The following is a 25,221-nucleotide window of genomic DNA, read 5'->3' as shown; positions in this document are numbered from 1 at the left end:
TGGCACACAACAGTATATGATAGCAATATAAGGTATAATACCAACTTTAACAATACAATGTTGAATAACTCCAAAAATATGCTGATTTTTTAATTTCCTGAAAAACAATGATTTTGGAGATACGAAGATTCCACCTGACAGCGACGATATATATATATATCACAATTACACAATTTTTTATGTATTTTTTAAACAAATTATTGCAGTCTTGCAGCATAAGACACTTGTTTCAAAACATTAAAATAATCTTAATGACCCGTCAGTGACTTTTAAATTATACTGTACATACACTGTTGGACATTGTTAGTGGACAAAATAAACAAACTAACTCATCTAAAAGTCTGCAGGACCAAAAGGTCTAAAGAAACACCAAACACCAGAACATACCTGCTTCCTCATGACGTCAGTGGCCTGCATAATGCATCGTGGGGGCAAGCCGTGATTGCGGGCCAGAAGAATGGCCTGCTCCAGCGTGACACTCAGAGTACAACTACAAGACAGACAAAAAACAACAGATCAGCATTTAGCACCATAAATCCTACATTATAATGTAAGACGATAACTCTTTATCAAATATTTTTCATAAAGTACTCAGATACTGATTGCAGCAATAGCAAAAACGAGAGAGATAATTACAGTCGAGGAGAAAAACAGTGCCTTTTATCAGAGATCACGTTCCCCTAGCCGTGTTCTAATGTAATTAATTATGCAGAGATGTTATTAATTAATAATTTAAGTAAACAAATTTGAGAAGCCTAATAAATTTGACTAAATTCTGATTACAGCATGGAGGAGGAGGACAGATCCAACGCATTTTTACAAGTTTGTGTGGCCCAGGCTGATGTCTCATCTGTCTGTGCCAGCGCCTGGATAACAGGAAGACCTATCAGATGTGCTGTCATTCCAGCGTGATGAAGCGTGACATGCACTTTCATTCTCTGAGAACATGTGTCTGCCACTCACATCCCATTAACATTTGAACGGACAGTCAAAGGGCAGCGTGGCCAAACAGGTGTAAGAGTCATACACTCCACTGCATACAAGGTGAATAGTCCCAAGAGACCGATAAACATCCCCCAAGGTGAACCATAAGCATGAAGTCTCTAAAAGACTGTGACCACCAGATAGGAGTGTGAAAGGAGCCAATCAGGAAAAAATAAACTAGATAATTCCAATCAAAAGCCAATATAAGTGTATAAGCTACTACTAGACATGTTGATGTACAGTGTCTGGGTCAATATGAGTAGATGACACCCCTTTCCATAAGCATCTGACAAACAAAACTAGAAAGCACTGAAAATACTAAAACTAAACTTACATAGACCATAAAATAGAAAAAAAAATATTATAATTCAAAACTATGATAACCATGTTTTGTCCCAAGTTAACTAAATATCCATGTGCATCAAATTTGGCAGTGCTAAAATGCTCAAATTACAATAAAACTAAAACTAGAATAAAAATGTAATAAACTGACATAAAAAAACTACAAGACACTGAAAATAAAACTAAACTAACAATGGACATAAAATCGAACATAACTTTCTTTATAATTCTGCATAATAGAGTTTAGTGGCAAGTTAACTAGATATCAATTAGCAAAACTGAATATTTGTATTTACTCATACACTTTAAACAGTTTTTCAGACTGGAGAGAACCATTTTGTAAGTTCGAGTGTTTTCATAGTGCACAGAACTCAATTATTTCCAAAGATTATTAAAAATCTGATTTCTCATTTTCCAAAAGAGAGGCCAAAAGAGCTTTATGAGGTGCCACTAGACAAAGTCAATGAGCAGCGTCTGGGTCAATAAGACCTAATCCAAATGACCAATCTAAATGATGACTTATTTAGAGAGATACCAAACTGATTTTAGATTACCAAGAACACGAGCAAAGTTCTGATGAACAACGAAGCAATCATGAAAAAATCAATAACTGACTGCTAATGTTTTTACACTCTCGGGGAAACTGTTTTTAACTGGTGAGCTATAACAGAGAGTTAGTCAGAAAGATATTTGGTTATTTGATTGCTTGTCCACTGCCAAACTGTCTATATCTATGATGAATCATCCTGACATTTCAATCTCATTTTTGGTGATATATATGTGTTCACAGCCAGAGGTGTCAGATGTGTTATATAGCTCTCATCTGTAAATTCAATCATTCAGTCCTTCTGAAGTGAGAACAGCACTGACCTTTGCTTTAAGCAAAAGGCTTTTTCTTACTCAATCTCCATATTCAAGAGTCTAGCTATGATAGAATATATGAAACTCACCAGGCGAAGGATTTGTTTTCTGTCTTTATAAAAAACACATTCACTCTTTGATTGTTTGCCCTTGGCAACAAATGGGTTTCTTTCTGGCAAACTGCTGACTATGTAGAAATTCACCAGACGCTAAGGTGTATTTTACCCTCAATTGCATTTCACAGATCGATCCTCTTGATTTATAATCGAGAAAAAAATAGGATACAAAGATTTCAGTCACCAATCACCAGCGCTCCTCACACGTATCGCACATTCATAGTCATTTTAAACTTCAAGGACATGTCATGAAGCAGCAAAAAGTGGCGAATCTCACTAAATTTAGGCTTGATTTATGCGTTTCCTTTACTCTGATAGACACACATATACTGAGTGTCAAGGGCACTGTGTGACCTCTTTACGACTACAGCCCCACAAACTACAGCCCCAAATTGATCCTCAGTGTTTTATGGCTGATTGAGCTGTACCTTCTCTACTCAGCCATAGCTTTCCTACTGTTACTTAATTGCTTAAGGGGATGCTTGGAAGTAAGTGTAAAGGGCCTTATAATCTGACGTCATACAACACTTTGACCTCCACATGACAAGCAGTGAAGAAATTATCACGGAAGAACAATTTTTTGAGGTTATGCGGTTGGTGGCAGGAAAGCGGTAAGAGTTTATGGTAAAACTAGTAAAAGCAAACCTGTGAAAGAAAGAAAAAAGAAATGCCCTCTCATAAGCCCTATTCGGACAGGATTAGCTTTACATGGAGAGGTTGGGTAAAGTAATTTTTTTACCGATGCTTCTCAGTGATTTTAGTCCCGTCTGAATGTGCCATCTTAGTAATCATTACGGATGATGTCAGTAAAGATTACAGTGACTTCTACTTTCTGTAAAAAGGTCTGGAAGAATTACGTGCGAATAGACCAGCTGTAAATATGTAAATATATTTTCTATTTAAATGTAGTTTTCAGCTTTTTTTCCCCATGCTTGAAGAAGCATTGAGTTGCTTTCTAGGTGGTGGGACAAGTCTGTGGCAAATCTCAAATGTATTCTGCACATGACAATGCATACCATTCAGATCAAAAATAAGGTCGAACGCACTTGTTAGAGGCACAAAACATCTAAGGTTACATATGTAACCCTGGTTCCTCGAAGAGAATCTACTTCTGTTCCATTACCAGAGTCTGCTTGGGGCCCACAAGAACTGAATTCTGTGGCCTCTCACTACAGTGTGCAGGACCCACTGAGATACATTTGGCAGTAGTTTTCACGCTGCCAAATAGTCCACTAAGGGAATTAGCCTCTCAAGACTGATCTCTGGTGTCATCAGAGCAATTAGCTCGTTGGCCTGAAGTGGCGCACCGGCAGAAGATGGCCGAACTAGCTGCTCTGGGAACCTCCAAGGAGGTCGCGAGCCTCTTAGCACTGCTATGTTTCTGGGCAGTAACAGAAGTGCTCCCCGGAGACCGCTGCACCCTGGAACACCGACAGGGTTGGCAGATCGATCTCCTGAGGGCACTGAGGAGAGACGGGCACCGTGTAATGCGGTGTACACCGCTCTTCCCCAGAGGGGCCTGCCCTCCGAGGTCCTGAGCCACAGCATCAGGACTCTTGTAGCTGAAGTCTCCTAAAAATGATGGTCCTCAGACCCATGTCGTCTGCTAGGAAGACTAGACCAGAGCCTGCTCAGGGCAGGACCCCATGAAGCACACTTGGCAGGGGCTCCCACACCGCCATGTGACCTCCTAAGGGAACCAGTCTACGTTTCTGGGCGGTAACTGAGAGAAGCACTCGCCGGAGATCGGTGCGCCTTGGAACAGGGTTGGAAGCACAATCTCCTAAGGGCACTGAGGAGAGACGGGCACCGTGTAATGTGGTGTACACCGCTCTTCCCCAGAGGGAGCTGGCCCTCAAAACGTCCTAGGCCTAAGGCGTCAGGACGTTATGATGAAGGCTATCCAGAGAAAACGATGGTCCGCAGAACCGCTTTCCACTAGAAGCCTTTGGCCTGGGAGCGCCACTCTGACTCTAGCGTCTGCGAAATACAAAAAAGTGACACTCCCGGCACGAGGGGCTGGAACACGGTTGGGACTGCTCCACCCAGCAGCCCCTGACCACCTCAGCCTCCTCAGAGGAAGAGAGGTGAACATGTGTTCTCACACAAGAAATTACATCCCTAGAGCCCCTGTACATCTAACTTCACATAGTCAGATAAATATGTCAACACCTCGACGAGTCAACACGGTCTGGTGTAGAAAAACTCACATCAAACGAAACAATGTAATACACGCGTTGCCTCTGCAGCGCGCATATCTTTTTTTTTTGCCACTCAGTCAGACAAACAACATCAATCTCCTCAGAGAAAGATGAATGCTGCAGCGAGCTTTGCCTCAGAGGATGAAGAAACCGTAGCATGGGCTTCCAAGCCTCGGAACGAGCTCTAGATCTAGTGAACACGGGTGGAGATAGGATGACCCGTTCGCCAGATCATGTTTGATTCCCGCGATCGCAGTCACCACCAAGCCTCAGCAGCAGTGTGACCGCAACAGCAAGATCGCATGCACGGGCACACTCCTCAGAGCGTGCCCGGCGAGAGCGGAGCGCTTAACAGCAAGAAAAGCATAATCAGCCCCCCGAGAGCTGACTGCGCGAGCTCCACTCCTCAGTAATGCTGCTTATTATAATATTAGGCATAATATGCTTGTGTAACTGGTGCTTGTGCAACTGATGCTTGTGCAACTGGCGAGCTCATCGACGCATTCCACATCAATCTCCAAACCCCCGAGAGCGGGCACCGGATCTGGTTGTTAAGGAAGAAGATAGGGACTTGCCCTATCTGCTTGGGCCTGGCACTGCGAGAAACGCCAATGAAGGCTCCCTCCTCAAAGAAAGCCTTCAGAGAAGCAAAACGCTCGCAACGCAGCCGTCAACTTCCTCGAGAGCTGACACTGCGCGCTTCAATCTCAAGCAGACAACACACGAGCTGCATGTGTCCCTACACTTTGTTTTTTTTTTTTTTTTTTTTGCTGGCAGGGAAAACACACAGCCTGAATGCTGCCTGCTCTTGCCCAAAACTTCTCTTTGATTGAAGCTTCAACAATGGAGTTTATCATTGGACAAACGACACTAAATAAGACTCACAAACAGATAGCGACTGACACACACACACAGAGCGCTTGCTGAAAACAGAAGGCTGACTGCCGTCTCCGCCGCTCGTGTTTTTATGCTTCCTGGTCTCTGATGTCACCCGCCTATGACATCTCGCCCATCCATTGGACTGATTACACACGTTATTCAGAGACGTCACGCTGGAGGCGTAACTCCAAATGTTCTCGACACAGCTCGAGTTCCTGAAGAGGAACTTATGTTAACTTTAGGTAAGTGCCTATTGCAAACAGAATCCAATCATAATTTAATTAATTTAGCAATCGATGTAGCACGCACATGATGACAGGACGGCGACGGCAGTGCGTAAATTGAGTTACCTCTCCCACTTCTGGTAGTTTTACTGAGATTTCTTATCCTGTGCAAATGGGCCATTAATATTACTGACGTCCTGTGGTAAATTAACATTACTCCATCTACCCTTGTAAAACTAATCCAGTCCGAATAGGGCTATAATCAACTTTTTCTCTACATATTTTTTGCGTATTTTGTTAAGAACAATCATGCATGAAGATAATGAAGGCAAACAGTCTTCTAATAAGTCTATTAATCCACATGAAGGTAAATCCACAAATAGGTAGGCAGATGATACACGTAGACAATAGCCATATACAAAATCAGAACACAGGACAGACTAGAACATAAAAAGGGAGTCTAAGGGAGACTAAGACAAAAATAAGGCCCCGTCTACACGAAAATGGTTATTTTTAAAACCCACAGATTTTTCTACGCAGTTTGGCCGTTCGTCCTCACGAAAACACAGTGCCATGTCACTGAAACCGAACATTTCTGTGATAATTCTTTTTATTGCAAAATCGAACATTTTTGAAAACACCTGAAAAGGTGAAGATTTTCAAAAACTCAGGTTGCAGTTTTATCCTGTAGACAGCGAAGCATGCATTTTTGGCTTGAAACAGCTGAACCAGCGCTGTTATCTCCGCCTACTGGAAACTTTTTCAGGCTTCTGATTGGCCAACATGGCTTTAACAATTGAGATTATATCGCCACCTGTTGGCTTAGCATGTTCTTGACAGTGCATCATAGCATGCATTTTCATGTGGACAGAGATTTATTTTAAAACGGACAACTTTATTTCCAGCTAATTTTTTTGTAAATATTTTTAGGCAGCGGCTTTTTGCACTAAGTTTAAATAAGCACTAGATGCTATTTACAGTAAGTGCAAATAGCAACGGATTCTATTTACACTATGTAAAATTATTTACACTACTTACTGCAAATAGAACTACTTATTGCAAATATGCAAATTGTAGTACATTATGGGCCCTATAATACACCCGATGCAGTTCTCCTTTTCCCATCCTGCACTGTTTAAATAAAAAGAGGTGTGTTCAGACGCGTTGTTGGCATGTTGCAGCTTTGAGGTACTGAAAATAGACTGCACCATAGACCAACTCAAACCTGGTCTAAAGTCTTAAGTCAATGGCAAAATATATATATTTTTTTTTGTTATTTAAAGAGGGCATTAGAGAAAATGCACCTCTGAGCAGGTCCACAACACGCTTTCACTTGCAGCACACAAAACTTTAATATGAAACAATAAAAGATTAAAATGTAAAATATTATTATTGTGTAGGCTACATGAATATAAAAATGCCTGCATGTCACAATGGATAGCCACTGCATGTATCAGAATTAGGCTACCTATTTGCTCATGCATGAGCAGCTCCGTTTCATCTCTGGAGATGTGTTCTGTCTTTGCACTTGCAAATTCTGCCGTGTAAATAGCTAATCCATCATAGAACGAGCGCAACTGCCTCTTAAAGGGTATGGGAGATGACACTCTGATTGGTTTATTTTGGTTACAACCAAAAAACACCCATAACTCTTTAAAAGAATAGGGACAACCTATTTAGACAATGCGCTCGGGTGCACCATTTTCCCGTCATAAAACTAGAAACTCCAGAAAAAAAAAAAAAAAAACCTTGGCTAATGCTGATTTTGAAATCAGGTCGATCACATCATAAAGCACATACTTTACCATCTATGCTTCAATTTTCCAATGCATCTATACAAGCCTTTTAAAGTAAGACACAATTACGGGGAAGATCAGAAACGTTTTGCCATCACAGCAGAGGTGGGAGCCACAGCAGGAGCCACACACTCTTGTGTGATATCAGCCATAGCAAATCAAAGCTGGCTTAATACTGAGCCAATTGGCCCGAGGCAAGACCTGTGTGATGGCATTTATTGGCTCTTTATAAAAAAGCATTCTGAACTCTTCTGCTGACATAGAAAATGTGGAAGAGACTCATCAAATGTGTGTGGTATTCTTAAAGGAGGACTGCTACACTGCTACACATTAAGCAGCCAACAACCAGCAGATGTGAATGTCTGATTTACACACTTTATGTAAATGTGACCCTGGGAATGTACAGATGGACTAGACAGACTATACATGGGACAGAAAGTAGATATTGGTCATAAAAGATCTATATAATGAAAGATCAAATATCCCAAGTTGGGGATGATGGTATTTGAGCACGTTTATGGAGCTCTGTAGAGACCCATGCATGTTTCATTTAACTATTCAAGTTTCAAGATTAAGCCAGATGGTTGAAGTACATTTAAAAAATAATGTTTCTGAATTTAACCATTAGATTTTTTTTTCCCTATGAGGTCTCACTGTGAGGTCAGTCCATGCTTTTTGTGTTAGATTTTTTTCCCATGACGTCTGCCTATGAGGTCAGTCCATGCTTTTTGTGCCAAAAACAGTTATAATGCAGTTTTTCGATCCTTTTGGGTTTTAAGTTGGGTTCAATAAAGTTTCAAAGGTTCATCCCTCAGTAAAAGCCCACGCTTGCATTACAGTTTGACAATTCCACAACATAATTTGGCCTGAAATGTGCTTCACAAACTAATAAGGTTGAACTGAAATGATTGGGAACCTTATTAAAAAATAGCATTAGGGGCTACACACAGCCAGAAACTGAACAAAGACTGACATGGAAGAGAAGTTGTTGAATGAAGTCGTTATTTTTGTTTCTTTGTGCACAAAATGTAATCTCGTAGCTTCATTACATTACTGTTGAACCACTGACATCACATGGACTATTTTAACGATGTCTACGTATACTACCTTTCTGGGCCTTGAATGTGGTAGTTAGGTTGCTGTCTATGCAGGATCAGAAAGTTCTCAGATTTCATCAAAACTATCTTTGTTTGTGTTCTGAAGATGAACTGAGGTCTTATGGGTTTGGAACGACATGAGGGTGAGCAATTCAACTACAGAATTTTCATTTTTGCTTAAACTATCCCTTTAACAGTATCTATAGTATTTAGTTCATATCAGCTCATTGCTATTTTTCTGAACAACGCTGTTGTTTCATACATACATTCACATGTCTGACTCCAAAAAGTTAAGAAAGTTCAGGAAATCTGTCGTTCTTAAAATCTGTGTTTTCATAGTGCACTGAAATCATTTACAGTACTTCAAAATGTCAAGGAAAATGTGATTTCTCATTATATGACCACTTTTAACTGTGTTCTTACTCTCCCACTTTGAAGGGACCTGTACATTTAAACAACTTTATATTGAAATTGGACCTCTGCAACACCTTGGCGAAAGAAATTTAGCCATAAAATAAACATCAGGTCTCACTTAGCTTCAGCCACATTTGGCAGGTGAGCACTTTTAATACAAAACTTGCGCCTCTCTGCAAGTATTTAATTTCATTAAAAGCAGGAACTGGCACATTTTGTCTGTTGATTGAAACCGTTTGACAGACAAAAGGTATATAAATAGGAGCACATTATGAAATGCTGATGCTCTGCATACCATGCATACTGGGTGTTTTATTATAGGGATAGTTCACTCAAAAAGGAAAAATTCTGCCATCACTTATTGTTTCAAACCTGAAAAAGCCGATATTTTGACTTCCATAGTATGAATGTCAGTGGGATCCATCAACTGTCTGGTTACTCATATTCTTCAAAATATTGTTTACAACAGAAGAAAGAAACTCATACAGGTTTGGAAAAACATGAGGGAGAAGTAAATGAAGACAGAATTTTAATTTACCCAAGTTTATGCCATCTGAAATTCTACTCTATGGAATTCATTAATTAACTCTCTTACATCTTGCAAGCAATAGAACACATTTCCTGCCTAAACCTATTTAATGCCATTTCAATTGAGCTACAAATGAGAAAACGGGCTTGAAACAAACTAGAAATATGAAAAAATGTCCAAAAACCATGTTTTACACAGAATTATCTGGAACTATCGATTGGTCATGAGCAAAAGCAGGTTAAATAAAGAGAGAGTTTGTTTGATGAAAGCATGTTTAGAGGGGTAAACGACTGAATTCACTGTATCTGTGGCAGGTCTGAGCACCTGCAGCTTCACTAAAGCTGAGATGTGGCCTTTAATTGCCATGTTGTACAAATGTGAGTTAGTCACACCCAAACCAACACACACAAAGCTGTGAACATTTCATGCTGCTTTTATCCAATACACTGCAGTGAGTCTGTTGCCACATGTGAGGCCTTGAAATTGATGTTGAAATACCATTTCAGCAACATACAGTGCTAACAAAAAGTCAACACCCTCCTGTTCTTTTCCACATCTTGAAAATTGCTTAGGGATTCTGCTTCTGTTAAGTAGTTGTTAACAAATTGGCTCACCCTCTTCGGGAACACCCCTATTTATTTGGTCAAATGAAGGTGAAAGATCTTTCCAAGCAGATTTGTGACAATGGTCTTGAAAATTCCTAGTCAGGGCAAGAATATAAAAAATGATGCCAATGAATATCTCAACACACTGCAAAACTCCCTATTACAAACGTGACCGAAGGTAAATCTTCTCAGAACTGGCTGTCCTCCAAAGCTTAGTATCCAGGCAAAGAGTAAGTGACGCCACTAAGAGGTCTATAAAATATTTAAAGAGTTGCAGTCCTCCAGACAGAGATGTAAAAAAACAACAGGAAAAACTAGAAAAATAGAAAAACTGCAGCAAGAAATGTAAATCATTTAACAGCATACAAGAAAACACACAACAAGGGTGATTTCCTGGAGTGGCCCAGTCAAAACTAAATGTAAAATTCAACTGGGCGTCTGTGGAATTGACTTTGCACTTCAAAAACTGTCCCAATCAACTTTCAATTTGCTAAGAAAAGTGGACACAAATTTCAGTGCCCAAAGAAACTGCTGGCCAAGGAGATTGTGCGATAATAGTGGGGTAAATGCTATTGTTGTGTGCCATTCAGAATTCTATTGAGATAGTCTTTCCTGAATTTCAATTGAGCTTGAACTGACGTAGTAAACAGAAATTAGAATCGTAATTCAAATATGAATTTAAGTAAGAAAGTGGAATTATAACTGAAAACAAAACTGAAATTCCAATAAATTTTTATTCCTCTAAGTGTAATTTTTAACCATTTAACTAATCAAATAATGTTTAGCGAAGATTACAAATGTTTTACAGGCCTTAAAGGGTTGAAGAACACTTGATTTCCATGAACGCCATTGCCTTCACTTTCTGTTATTTCAATTCAAATTACAGTTCAACTTCCTGTGTATTGTGGCCAATTCAATTCATATCGTCTGTTTGACGATATGAGTCGATATAAGTCGAGACGATATAAGTCGAGACGATATAAGTCTTTATTTAATTGTTCCAAAATTTTCTGCCATATGCACATAAATTGACAGTCACCACTGATAAGCTACTACTAAATATTGTAGAAACTTAATTTTCTGTAAAGTTGCTTTGCAATGATTTGTATCGCAAAAAGCGCTATACAAATAAACTTGAATTGAATATTCAGCCAATGGATTGAATAAAAAACCTATTAATTCGTCATGCAGCTATTTTGATGATGTCATCATCGCTGGTTATTTTGAATGCTGAACATTCAATCAGTGTAATATATACCACTGTTCAAAAGTTTGGGGTCACTGAAGTTTTTGTTTTTGAAATCAATACTTTTATTCAGCAGGATGCATTAAACTGATCAAAAGTGATAGCAAAAACCTTCAAATGAGTATAAAATAAAATCAAATAAATGATCAATGAATCCTGTAAAAAGATATACATCACAGTCACCACAAAACTATCAAGCATAGGTTCAGCATTGATAATAAGAAATGTTTCTTGGGCTGCAAATCAGCATTTTAGAACGAATTCTGAAGGATCAGGTGACACTTAAGACTGATGTAATGGCCACTGAAAACTCGGCATCGCATCGCATCGCATCGCACGAATAAATTACATTTTAAAATATATTAAAATTGAAAAAATTATCTTAAATTGTAATAAAATTAACTGTAATATGTATTTTGATCAAACAATTGCAGCCTAAGCCAGAATTAGTGGCTTTAAACAAAACAAAAGAAAAAAGAAATCATACCACACCCAAACATTTGAATATTAGTGAGATGCTTTCAACAAAACCTGAAAATATGCAAAATATTAATACAGTGCTGCATTGTAAGCCCCATAATAACAGGGTCTATGAAATAAGCCACTGATACACAGAGACACTTGAAACTGAAAATGAATAAAAAAAGATCTGTTGAACTGCTGGTTACGTGAAAGAAGTACATCAGCTCTGGGGGATACTAAAAGTGGCCTTGAATTGAATAAAATATGTCCCTTCAGTTAAGATTCACAAAAGAACCCTTAGAGAAATAGAGCTGTCTGGACCATCTCTAAAAAAAAAGATGGATTAAGTGAGACCATCTAAATGTAGAACTGAGACGCTGAATATTCATAATTGCTTTGGATGAATGATTAGTGCAGAGAAAGGTGTATTTATGGAATGATACATGAGCATGTAATGAGAATTATTACATATTTATACAAAAGAGGAAATTGAATATTAAATGGTACAAGGAGGGGAGATTGAAGAGAGGAAGACTGCAACAGAACCATCGAGATAAACCCAAAAACCTCTCTAAAACTAAAGAAAGATTGAGGCTGCAGAGAAGAAAACAGGATAAAAGACATAAGTGACAGGAAGTAAATTGCTCCGAGCTACAGACAGAAAGGAAAAAAGACAGGGGAGGAAAAAACAGAAGCGTTCCACTTAGACAGAGTCCCTGGCGAATGCCTGATGCCTGTCGGACTGAAGGGAAAGGAGGATGAGTGTATGTGTGTGTAACCCAGACTGACCGGTGAACTCCGCTGTTACACATGACGATGTGACAAGCTCCCAGGCGGCTGCACAGCTCCGAGGCCACGGTGAGCAGCCCGACTCCAGACGCTCCGCAGGCTGTGAACTGGCACGCGGCCGTCCGCCGACACGAGATAAAACTTTCCATCAGTCTGTACAACTCATCCAGAGAATTCAGAGGGCGCATCAGCTACAAAGAGAGAGAGAGAGTAACAGAATAACATCACAATAACATTCCATATTAAAGGGATAGTTCACCCAAACCCATAGTTCCAAACCCATGGTCTGAAAAATAAAAGTTCCAGTTGAAGGGTTTCACATGCGATAGCATAAAAGAACCCATTTTCACTTAAGGAACAATTTAATAATCCAAACATCTTTTGTGCAATGAAAAGGTTCAGTGGACGTTCAAGTTTCTTCCTAGAATCATCAATGCCGATAAAGAGCCTTTATTTTTAAGAGTACATATAATTTGCCTTCATCTGTGAAACATGAAAAGAAACATTTTAACATCTAGAACTGTCCTGCTTTTCTAAACAATGAGTGTTCATATAGTGACCAAGCTCTTAAAACAAATGAATTAATGAACAAATGAATAAAAGAAAAATGAAAAAATTTAAATAAACAAACAATTAAATCGGTTTTAAGTGAGCTTTGACTTGTGAACTGCTGTGGAGGCCCAAATCAGTCCAATTCGTGAATAAATCATTCAGTCCAGTCTGTAAATTAGATCAACTGCTTCACTGAAAAGAGCTGACTCAAAAGAACAACTCATTTACAAATTAAACTGATTAATTTCTTATGTTCAACTGATTTTGATTCACAAGTCATTCTTGATTGAACTGTTGTTGTTTCACTGAAACAATAAAGACATTTAGGTTTAGAAGGACATGAAGGTAAGCAATTAATGACAGGACTTAGCAGGTCCCTTTTTTCATTATTGAGAATCAATAAAAGCATTCAATAAATAACTAACTGTACTGCCATAAACACAGATTTCCCACAAGTCCCTGCAGATCGTATAGTGAGTGATGGCACATACCTTGTCTATGAAGGCTGCTTTGGGAGCCGAGCTCGGGGGAAGGTTTGATTTATCCAGATAAAAGGCCCTATGGATGATTAATACAGACAAGTTAGTGTAAGCAGTGAACACGCAGAGACAAATGATTGCATATACAAGCAACACAGGATGTGCTGTAAAACTTAATTTGGGATTTGATTTACATAAAAAGAAAGCTGGTTATAAGAATTCTTCAGTCTACCAACAAAACAGCTGCTACAAAAAAACATATATATATGTATATATATATATATATATATATATATATATATATATATATATATATATATATATATATAAATATATATATATAATTTTAATATAAAAATAACTTATATTCAATTATTCCTATACAAACAAAACATTTATATTATTGATATATATATATATATATATATATATATATATATACACATTTGTTTTTGTGTGTGTATATATATATATATATATATATATATATATTTTTTTTTTTTTTTTTTTTTTTTTTTTTTTTTTATTAAAGTTTCTAATTTTAAATTAAAGTATCACTGTTTTATTATAAACCCCTGTAAAGATGTATGGCAAAATCCTGTCTGTTTTGTGGTTCCGGTTCTGTGGCATATTGCAGCACATAGTCTGTCAGGAAAATTAATCTGCCATCTGCACCCAGCAAGGGAGAGATTTATCATGATAATATTCTCATTTGACGCAGCATTAATATTATTGTTAATTAGTCAAATATATTAATCCTTCACTGATTGGAGCAGATGATATGAAAATATGAAACTAGAAGTGTGGCACTATTAGAGACTATTAATAAAGCCAATGATGTATTCAAAAGCAGACTCAGGTATTCTCTCTCTCTCTCTCTCTCTCTCTCTCTCTCTCTCTCTCTCAAAAAAAAAAAAAAAAGCACACACATGCGCGGAGTCTCGAACTGCCATAATAAGATCCTATTTACCCTGCATACTAATTGAGGAAGCTCACGTTAGTGTAATGAAAAGCATTAAGCAAAGTTCTTTAGAAACACCCTGGGGCCATCAGCTTAAAGCACTAAGAGCTTTAAACACTAATTTCCACTGATTTACAAAATTATTTCCATCGTCATTTCATTAAGCAGCATCCAACATATCCTGCAAAGCGCAAACAAACACTATTGGAGGTTAATTGCCTTAGAAACATCCATCAAAGGCCTCTAAGCTCTGTTTCATCAGGTGCTTGACTTCAATAGTCATTGTAGCCATTTCAATGCAGTGTAATACGAAGGGATGTCTATGATCATGGTATACTATCATTTTATTACTTTTCTCTTTTATTTTTACCTTTTTCGAATGCCACAACTTTCAATTCAGTCTTTTGGCAGCTTTCTGGGTAAAATAATAGTCACAAGTTTACCATTCGATTGAAAAAGAAAATTAAATCAATAAAGAGAGTTAACAAATATATATATATTGAAAAAAAACCTCCAGGCTATCTGCTGTTTTCATCTTCGCTTCCTCCCCCTAAACAGTGCTACTGACACGTTCTGCTCCACTCTTACATCTTGTTAAGACACTGTCTGCCCCCTTTCATACTATCATAATAAAATAAAAAATTATTTTAACTCTGCTCTTTAAAACATCTTCCTCCCTTGTTTGTCCTCCTTCTCACCCTCCTTCATCAACTCTAACAGCTGACGACTTTCTTAATTTATTAAAACCATCAGTGCACAATTTTCCACACCACAATCTATCAAGCACATCTAACCAGCAAAGATACACTTGTTCACATCCTTGTCTTCACTCTCTGAGTCAGAAGTCTCCAAACACATCCTTTCTAATCATCCTACTACTTGTCCGCTTGGTCCTATTCCATCTCATCTTCCTTAAGCCATTTCTCTTGCAGTTGCACCTGCACTCACTCACATCAACACATCCTTTTACATTGGTATTTTCATTTAGATAGGCTAGTATAACCCCACTACTTACGACCCCCCCCTCCCCCAACCCATTTCTTTTATAGAACTACAGACTGGTTTCCATTCTTTATTTCATTGCAAAAACACTTGAATGAGCTGTGTTCAACAAAGTCTCTGCCTTTCTCACACAGAACAACCTCCTCGACAGCAACCAGTCTGGTTTCAGAAGTGGACATTCAGCTGAGACTGTCTTGCTCTCAGTTGGTGAAGCCCTAAGACTGGCAAGATCAGATTTCAAATCTTCAATACTTATCTTGCTGGATCTGTCCACTGCTTTTGACACCAGATTCTCCTGTCAACCCTATTGGCAAAGGACATCTCAGGAACCACACTCCAGTGGTTTGAGTCTTACCTCTTAGATCCTTCGAGGTATCTTGAAAAGGTGAGGTGTCCAAGTCGCATCATCTAACTACTGGGGTGCCTTTAGGGCTCAGTTCTTGGACCACTTCTCTTCTCTGTCTACATGGAACCACTAGGTTCTGTCATTCAGAAACATGGCTTTTCATTTCACTGCTATGCTTCACCACATATTGTGATGATGACATACATCACATCAGACATATGTGCCAGAAACCTTATGTTTAACCTGAGTTATGACTGATGATCAGCTGACTTTCTCAGACCACATTGCTAAAACTGCCTTATCCTGCAGATTTTCTTTATTCACCATCACAAAGGTCAGGCCCTTACTTTCTTCCAAAAACACATTCTTCCATCTTTATTTGACCCTCTAACTCTAGCACTCTCTAATCTAATTCTATCTAATTCTTGACCCTTTTAGACTTGCAAATAATTTACTGCTTGTTTTCTTTAAATAAAAAAAGCTAACACTAGCTTTTCAAATCTTTTTTTGTATTCTATCTCTCTCTCTCTTTCTCTCTCTCTCTCTCTCTCTCTCTCTCTCTCTATATATATATATATATATATATATATATACGTGTGTGTGTGTGTGTGTGTGTGTGTGTGTGTGTGTGTGTGTGTGTGTGTGCGTGCGTGCGTGTGTGCGTGTGCTACCGTTCAAAAGTTTGGGGTCAATTATTGGAGGGGTTATTTGGAGGGGAAAGAAAGAAAGAAAGAAAGAAAGAAAGAAAGATAGAAAGAAAGAAAGAAAGAAAGAAAGAAAGAAAGAAAGAAAGAAAGAAATAATTAAAATCAAGAATCAATTAAGATCAAAAGCAACAAAAAAGGAATTTACAGTTTTACAAAAACTATTTCAAACTTTATATTCATCAAAGAACCTGAAAGGAATATATAATGGTTTACAAAAATATTAAGCAGCATAACTATTTTCAGCATTGATAATAAGAAATGTTTATTGAAAGCCAAACACAATATATTATGAGGTGATATTAAACAACAAAGTTGTGCTACTCCAGTAAAAGTTTGCTGAAATTTTTGTATAAAAAAAACTATATACCCTCAGGTCATCAAGATGTAGATGATTTTGGTTATTCAACTGAACAGATTTGAAGAAATTTAGGATTGTATCACTTGTTAACTTGCTCATCACAATAATCCATATGTAATCCACTCTTGTTATGTGAAAAGCTGCATGACTGTAAGAAACAAATCAATCAATAAGGCATTTTACATTTAAATTAAAGACTTGTTTGAAGTTTCTTACTGAAACACAGCTTTTTGCTTCACAAGGCACTGATTTATGGACAGGAGTCTTGTGGATTATTGTGGTTTTTATCAGCTGTTTGGACTTTCATTCTGATGGCACCCATTCCATGCAGGGATCTAATGATGAGCAAGTGATGTAATACTGAATTTCAAACTTGTTCTGATTAAGAAACTAACTCATCTGCATCTTGGATGGTCTGAGGGTGAGTAAACTGTCAAAAAATGTACAAGTCACGGTTTTTCAACACCAGTGCAGTTTGATGTAGTGCGCCCCTCACTTCAGACTGTGACTAAAGAGTCCACTGATTTAAAACAAAAGCCTGCTGCGCTACTCAAAGTACCACACACCAGACGAGCAGAACGGATCTTCACGCATCACAAAACTAAACATCCAAGTCTGGCGGGCTCAAGCAGCACCAGATGGAGCTGACAATTTATGTTACTAGATCAATTGCCCATCCGCTGTTCAGTTTCACGGCAAAGACAACAACTCATGCCAACACTTCACTGACGGGGGTGTGTATGAAGGTATATGTTGGGGTGAGAGATTTTCGCACAAAACCCCACACTACCTTTTTTTATTACATTAACTTAATATACAAAAAATTATTATATGCTATTTCATTGTAACAAAATTAACACAGTTGTACTGTACATGCCTTAAAAATAATATAGTACTTAATAATATAGTGCAAAAAAAATTTATTTTGATATTTTAGTTATCAAAGAAAGATATAAAGAAAAAAATATTTTCTATCTGATGGTAAAGCTATGGTATTTTAATTTAACATGAAAATGAAATAACAATTCATGCATGTACAATCACATTTATGTGAAGACAACTTTTAAAATAAAATGTATAAATTCATTTAGCAAGGACACATTAAATTGATCAGAAGTGACACTAAAGTACATTTATAATGTTCCGTTATAAATAAATGTTCTTTTGAATGTTTTCTTTATCAAATCAATCCTGTAAACAATGTATCATGTGTTCCATGTTTTTATCATTGATAAAAATCAAAATAATTTCTGAAGGATCATCACTACAGACTGGAATGATAAGGAATGAGAATAATACAACATTTTAAACTACATTAAAATTAAAAACGCTTGTTTATAATTGTAATGATATTGCACAATATTACTGTTTTACACTATTTCGATCAAATAAATACAGCATTGAAAATAAAATAAAATAAAATAAAATAAAATATCCCCCAAACTGTTGAATGGTAGTGTATTAGGGATAAGAAGAAAAATGAAGTCCAATGATTATTAATATGGTCAGTGATTTTTTTTATTATTACTACAGTACTTTATTTTAATTTTTTTAAATAATTAGCAATTAAGAAAGAAAGAAAGAAAGAAAGAAAGAAAGAAAGAAAGAAAGAAAGAAAGAAAGAAAGAAAGAAAGAAAGAAAGAAATACACAAGATCTCAGAGTCAAGTAGTGTAAAATTTCATCAAAGGTAAAGCATAACAACTAAACCCCCTGCATTGTGGTAATGTTTTCTGGTTCTGGTGGGCTTACTGCAATTATGGGCTGCTATTCATGCAGGCAAATGTTATCCATTAAAACAGAGGGCAGTGTCATCTATATTAGAATGCGCTCTGCTGTACTGGTCTGTGTGTGGTGAATGTGGGACCCTCCTGCAGGAATCGTAACTCAGCAATGGTCTTTCCTTTAAGGCACACTGTGCAGTAAATGATGGCCTGTGTTTTCTCTCCATGAGCTCTTATGAGCGACTTTAATGGAAATGCTGGATAGGATCCAAGGATGGGGCAATCTTGCTGCGCTTCTGTTCTCTGGGCCTTAAAGCAAATTGCAGCCACTGTTTCATCTTAAAAACTAAAAAAAACAAAAACAAAAAAAAAAAAACATCGCTTTTGGCTTACAGTATTTCACAAGCATTACCCAGTGTGCTTTGGGGTCTTCAGGCATTATTAGACACTGATGTACGAATACAGCGTGCCTCAAAGGGACCATGATAGTATGGAGTTACATGAAAATTTGACAATGGAAATAAAATATATAAATGTAAATATAAAAAATAAAATAAAATCAACAACAATCATAAACTCTAGAGAAGGAAAGTGTTTATTTCTGTGGGGTCAAAAGCAGTATGACGTTTACAGTGGTCTAAAAACATTATCTCCTCTGTCATTTAAATCATGCAATTAAAGGGGTCATCGAATGCCCATTTTCCACAAGTTGATATGATTCTTTAGGGTCTTAATGAAAAGTCTGTAACATAGTTTGGTAAAAAATTTCTCAATGGTAGAGTAAAAAACACCTTTTTTACCCTGTCAAAAGCAGCTCTTTTCAGAGCAAGCAGTTTTATAGAATTTTCCTTTAAATGTTGATGAGCTCTACTGACCCCGCCCCTCTCTTTGGAGCTACTCTCTGAGGGACTGTTTGCTTTAGCTGCAATCATTGTGAAATTCGGGCAGGACTGAAATGCTACTGTCAATCAAACTATTGTGGGAGGGGCCTGTTTTTATGATGCCACACAGATAGGCATCTGAGATCAGCTTGATTTGAGAAAGGCATAAAGATAATTAGAAAAAGAGAAAGCCAAAAGCAGATAATAATTGTTATAATTTTTTTTGTTGTGTACACACACTGCCAAAACACATTTCAGTTCAAACAACTCTACACCCCTGGTCTAACATTTCATTTTAGTTTGCCTAATATTGTGACCTCTGCCAAGGTGGTTTGTTTTTATTTGGTTTTTCTGAGGCACACCATTGCATCATGGTCATTATCAGGCTGCCAGGCCATCATGCCTTAAAGCAGACCAATACATCTACAAATAGCATTGTGCCTCAACCACCATCATGACCCAAAGCAGGACCTCAACAAACCTTGACTAATTACAAACAGATTTGCAAGCATGATGTCATGCTGGTTCCTTCCAAGCTGGCACAAAATTGCTCTAATAGACACACACACAAATATATTTTAGCCCATGTTTAGGTGTCTTCCCATTGGGACCAGATCACTCAAACGATTTGAGCTCTTTCAGCCACTTCTAGACATGCGATTAGCCAAGCGCTGAGTTTCTACCAGCTGTTAAGTACAGCCATTAATCCAGCTGTCTAACACACACATCCTGGAAATGCAGAAACCTAAAAAAAAAGAGAGAGTGCCACAAGAACGAGCTATCCATCTGTATCAAACCCACCACATCCACATGACTCGCACCACAGAGACCACTACAAACAAGTCGCACTTCAGTAACTCAGTAAAAAACAAAGAACTTGTGGGTATCTGGAGTTTAGGTTCGAAATAAGCTGTGAACGCCTTGTTTAGAAGAACAATCAAAAACCAAATGTATTTTTAGTCTACAAACTTGTAGAACAGAACTTCAAATGAAGGCCATACAACTGGCTGTTTCTCATCAGAAAAATCAGCCACAACATACATATCTGGTACCACATCAATGTCTCAGCTGTATTACTGACTTACTGGGTGTATTAGGCACAGTTTCGATTCCACACTTTGAAGTCCTGCTTATGAAGAGATACTGTAGATTAACTTGACATAAACTGGACGTAAACTTGACTTAGAAAAGGTTTAAAAACTACAAGATGAGACATGGATTTGATTAAATATGCCAACTGTAATCAAACTATTTTAATTTCCATTCCACATGATAAAAAGTACTGTGCTGTTTCCAAATGTGCTTTCCACAAAAAAAAAAACAACTGGAGCTGACATTAACTCTGAGGGCTTCCAAAGCTGCAAATATGAGCTAGTTTTTGAATGTAGTAATACAGAAATATTTCAAGGGCACCTCAGTCATGGTATTGCCAGCCAGAGACTCAAACCCACAACCTTAAGGTTAGGGTTAGGCCACGACTTCCCCAAATATAGGTCTTTGTGCATAAAAAGTTTTGTTTGTACTTAAAAGAAGTCCAAATAACATACAAAATATAGATACAAACTAGTGTTGTCACGGTACCAAAATTTTAGTATTCGGTACCAATACCAGTGAAAATCCACGGTTCTCGGTACCAATTTCGGTACCAAAGCAAAACACAAAAATATGCTAATTAAAAATATATATATATATAATTATGAAAAACAGTAAACAAGTTTCACCCAAATTGAATTTGTCTTAATGAATGAAATTTAAACATTTTATTTTTTGGTAAATAAATTTGCTATTAAAATTTAAACATGGAAGAAATATTGTGTGATTTATTTCTTTAAAAAATACAGTTTTATGAATTTTTTCATCAGTAGTAGCAGTATCACATACATTCTACTAAATAATAGTAATATTTCTAGCACAATGCCTTTATGTAAAAATGAACTTTTATTTTGACGGGTTACCTGGTATATACAGTATGTACTGTACATCAGAGTAAAAACAGTAATATATTACAGTAATAATACAAGTTACAATAATTGTTTTCTATTGTAAAATGTCATTTATTTCTGTGAATTCAAAGCTGAATTTTCAGCAGCCAATACTTCACTCTTCAATGTCACATGACCGAAATAATTTTAATATGCTGATTTGGTGCTTAAGAAAAATTTCTCATTCTTGTCAGCATTTAAAATGTATATGTAATTAATACATACACAGTCAGCTTTTTATTATATTTGATCAATGTTTATATTTTTGCATTTGCACCGTAACGGTTTAAAGATTAAAGCCAAAAGATTATTAATTCAGCGAGAAAGATTGATCTAATTTATTGCAACAGCAAACAAAAAGCACAATAAAATCATCATCAATCACTGATACTTATATTAATACAACTGGAAAGGCACATAAATGTAAAGAACCCATTCACATGAGACCTGACATCTGTATGTTATTCGCAAATAAGATATATATATATATATATATATATATATATATATACAGTACAGACCAAAAGTTTGGAAACATTACTATTTTTAATGTTTTTGAAAGAAGTTTCTTCTGTTCATCAAGCCTGCCTTTATTTGATCAAAATACAGAAAAAACTGTAATATTGTGAAATATTATTACAACTTAAAATAATAGTTTTCCATTTGAATATACTTTAAAAAAATTATTTATTCCTGAGATGCAAAGCTGAATTTTCAGCATCATTACTCCAGCCTTCAGTGTCACATGTAACATCCAGTCTATCACATGATCATTTAGAAATCATTCTAATATTCTGATTTATTATGAGTGTTGGAAACAGTTCTGCTGTCTAATATATTTGATGAATAAAAGGTTAAAAAGAACTGCATTTATTCAAAATAAAATAAAAAATTCTAATAATATATATTCTAATAATATATTTTCTTTACTATCACTTTTTATCAATTTAATACATCCTTGCTGAATAAAAGTATTGATTTTATAAAAAAAAAAGAAAGAAAAAAAAATCACTGACCCCAAATTACTGACCAGTAGTGTATATTGTTATTACAAAATATTTATATTTTAAAAACATAGCTTCTTTTTTTTTTTTTTTACTTTTTATTCAACAAAGTATACTAAAAAAGTATCACATGTTCTGAAAAAATATTAAGCAGCAGAACTGTTTCCAACTTTGATAATGAATCATCATATTAGAATAATTTCTAAAGGATCATGTGAAAATGATCCTAAAAATTCAGCTTTGCATCACAGAAATAAATGATAATTTAAAGTATAATAAATTTTCAAAACAATTATTTTAAATTGTAGTAATATATCACAATATTACATTTTTTTCTGTATTTTTGATCAAATAAATGCAGGCTTGATGAGCAGAAGAAACTTCTTTCAAAAACATTAAAAATAGTAATGTTTCCAAACTTTTGGTCTGTACTGTATATATATATATATATAGTACATACCAAAAGTTTGGACACACCTTCTCATTCAAAAAGTTTTCTTTATATTCATGACTATGAAAATTGTAGAGTCACACTGAAGGCATCAAGGGCTATTTGACCAAGAAGGAGAGTGATGGGGTGCTGCGCCAGATGAACTGGCCTCCACAGTCACCGGACCTGAACCCAATCGAGATGGTTTAGGGGTGAGCTGGACCACAGACAGAAGGCCAAAGGGCCAACAAGTGCTAAGCATCTCTCGGGGAACTCCTTCAAGACTGTTGGAAGACCATTTCAGGTGACTACCTCTTGAAGCTCATCAAGAGAATGCCAAGAGTGTGCAAAGCAGTAATCAAAGCAAAAGGTGGCTACTTTGAAGAACCTAGAATATGACATATTTTCAGTTGTTTCACACTTTTTTGTTATGTATATAATTCCATATATAATTCCACATGTGTTAATTCATAGTTTTGATGCCTTCAGTCTGAATCTACAATTTTCATAGTCATGAAAATAAAGAAAACTCTTTGAATGAGAAGGTGTGTCCAAACTTTTGGTCTGTACTGTATATATATATATATATATATATATATATATATATATATATATATATATATATATATATATATATATATATATATATATATTATGATTGTAGTGACCTCGTCAGTCAGGATTGGTCGACTTAAAGAAGACCTGGAGATAATACATGACTTGGGGATCTATATGCAAGCAACATATATCTATAGCTATTTCTAATAGCAATAAATAGGAATGATAAGTCTTTTCAGGCATTTTAGCTGATCTCAACTCAAACTCCAGTCTCCAGCTTGTCTAAATGATAAGAAACATATCCTGTTATTTAGCGTTCCCTTCACGTTATGAGTGTACTATTACAACTTCCATGAGTTCGCTCTGCAATCCCCATAATAAGCAGTCTACTGACATCCTTCTATCCCCAGACTCCAGACATTCTGACTTTTTTTCTAATCATTACCAACATTAGCAAGGGGCCTGCTCAGGTTTATGCAGCAAAATATCAATTGTACTTGTCAGTGAGCTCAGAATGTGACACATTCGAAGATGCAAATTGGCCAATCAATACTGTCAATCAATTACAAATGCCAAAGATGTGCAAAGCACAGTATAGCTTGGCTTCGCAGGGGTCATTTTGTAAGATCTGACATTTGTAAATAAAGTATAAATCAATAAATTCTAAACAGTGAAGGAAACATAACTGGTTAAACAAAACCAGTTGTGAGACAAATAAAGACTGGCAACCCTGGCAAATCTGGCAACCCTACATCTGTCCATTGGGTTCTAAGATAGTCTCAGTTTCTCCTTCCCTCTTCTTTACTCTTATATTTCTCCTTCGGCCTCCACACTCCTCTAATTCTTCTCTGTCTGTTAACTAAATCTGGGCAATGACTGGATATGACTTGTTATGATCAGTTGAGATTGGTTCATGAGATAAATCCCTTTATAATCGCTTTAATAGGAAGACTAATTTAAAAAAAATAAACAACTCACACACTTAGATATTTGTTATGTCAACAAAAGACAATAAGACATAAAAAATATCCTGAAAACCTTGAAATATCCTGAAAACATGATATGAGAGAGTTTATTAAATATTACTAACCCTACCTCAAGTGGATCAAAACCTAAAATTAAATTTGTTCTTGTCTTAGAACAACTTTGATGAACTTTTTTGATCCACTTCAAATATGAACTACTGTATATATATATATATATATATATATATATATATATATATATATATAATAGTCAAGCTCTTAAAAACAAGTAAAGACCTTCATATTCTGTTTTATAGAGTTGTGCTCCATATCCTTTTTTTTTTTACACAAGAATGGAGTCGTTCAGGCAACCAACCCACTGACTGTTCTATTTTGAAATTATATTGTTTTTCACATCCCTAGGCACTGTCAAATATAAAATAAAAAAAGAAAGAAAAAGAAAATGAATATGTGTGCAGTGTGTTTAGAATTATGAAGACTAGCACAGCACATAAAACCACCTCAATATTGTCATATCCATATCGAAACAGTGACATTTTGAAGAAAGATCGTGTTATTAGTGGAATATAGAGGGATTATTTTTCAAAATGCCAATATGCCAGAGAGCACGGTGTATATAATGAGTCAGCATTACACCACAAATACTGGCAAGCCAAACCAAAACAGTGTTTGCACATAATGAGACAATATTTCTTGAGTAACCACTC

At 36.4% G+C, this 25,221-nt stretch overlaps 1 protein-coding gene across 2 annotated transcripts in view; it reads right to left on the bottom strand.

The window, feature by feature from the left end:
* The window catches only part of prex2 (phosphatidylinositol-3,4,5-trisphosphate-dependent Rac exchange factor 2), a 149,047-nt gene that overhangs the window by 11,754 nt on the left and 112,072 nt on the right, over positions 1-25,221 (bottom strand). For both annotated transcript variants that reach the window (XM_059524606.1, XM_059524607.1), the window contains exons 36-38: positions 13,589-13,655; positions 12,546-12,736; positions 388-490 (exon numbers count right to left, since the gene is read on the bottom strand). In XM_059524606.1, coding sequence (XP_059380589.1) covers positions 388-490; positions 12,546-12,736; positions 13,589-13,655 — 361 coding nt within the window. The remainder of the gene's footprint in view (positions 1-387; positions 491-12,545; positions 12,737-13,588; positions 13,656-25,221) is intronic.

The sequence above is a fragment of the Carassius carassius genome, chromosome 35, assembly GCF_963082965.1.
Source record: "Carassius carassius chromosome 35, fCarCar2.1, whole genome shotgun sequence".
Lineage (NCBI taxonomy): Eukaryota > Metazoa > Chordata > Actinopteri > Cypriniformes > Cyprinidae > Carassius > Carassius carassius.
Note: the sequence above shows the minus strand (reverse complement) of the source record. Positions and strands in the feature narration are given on the sequence as shown.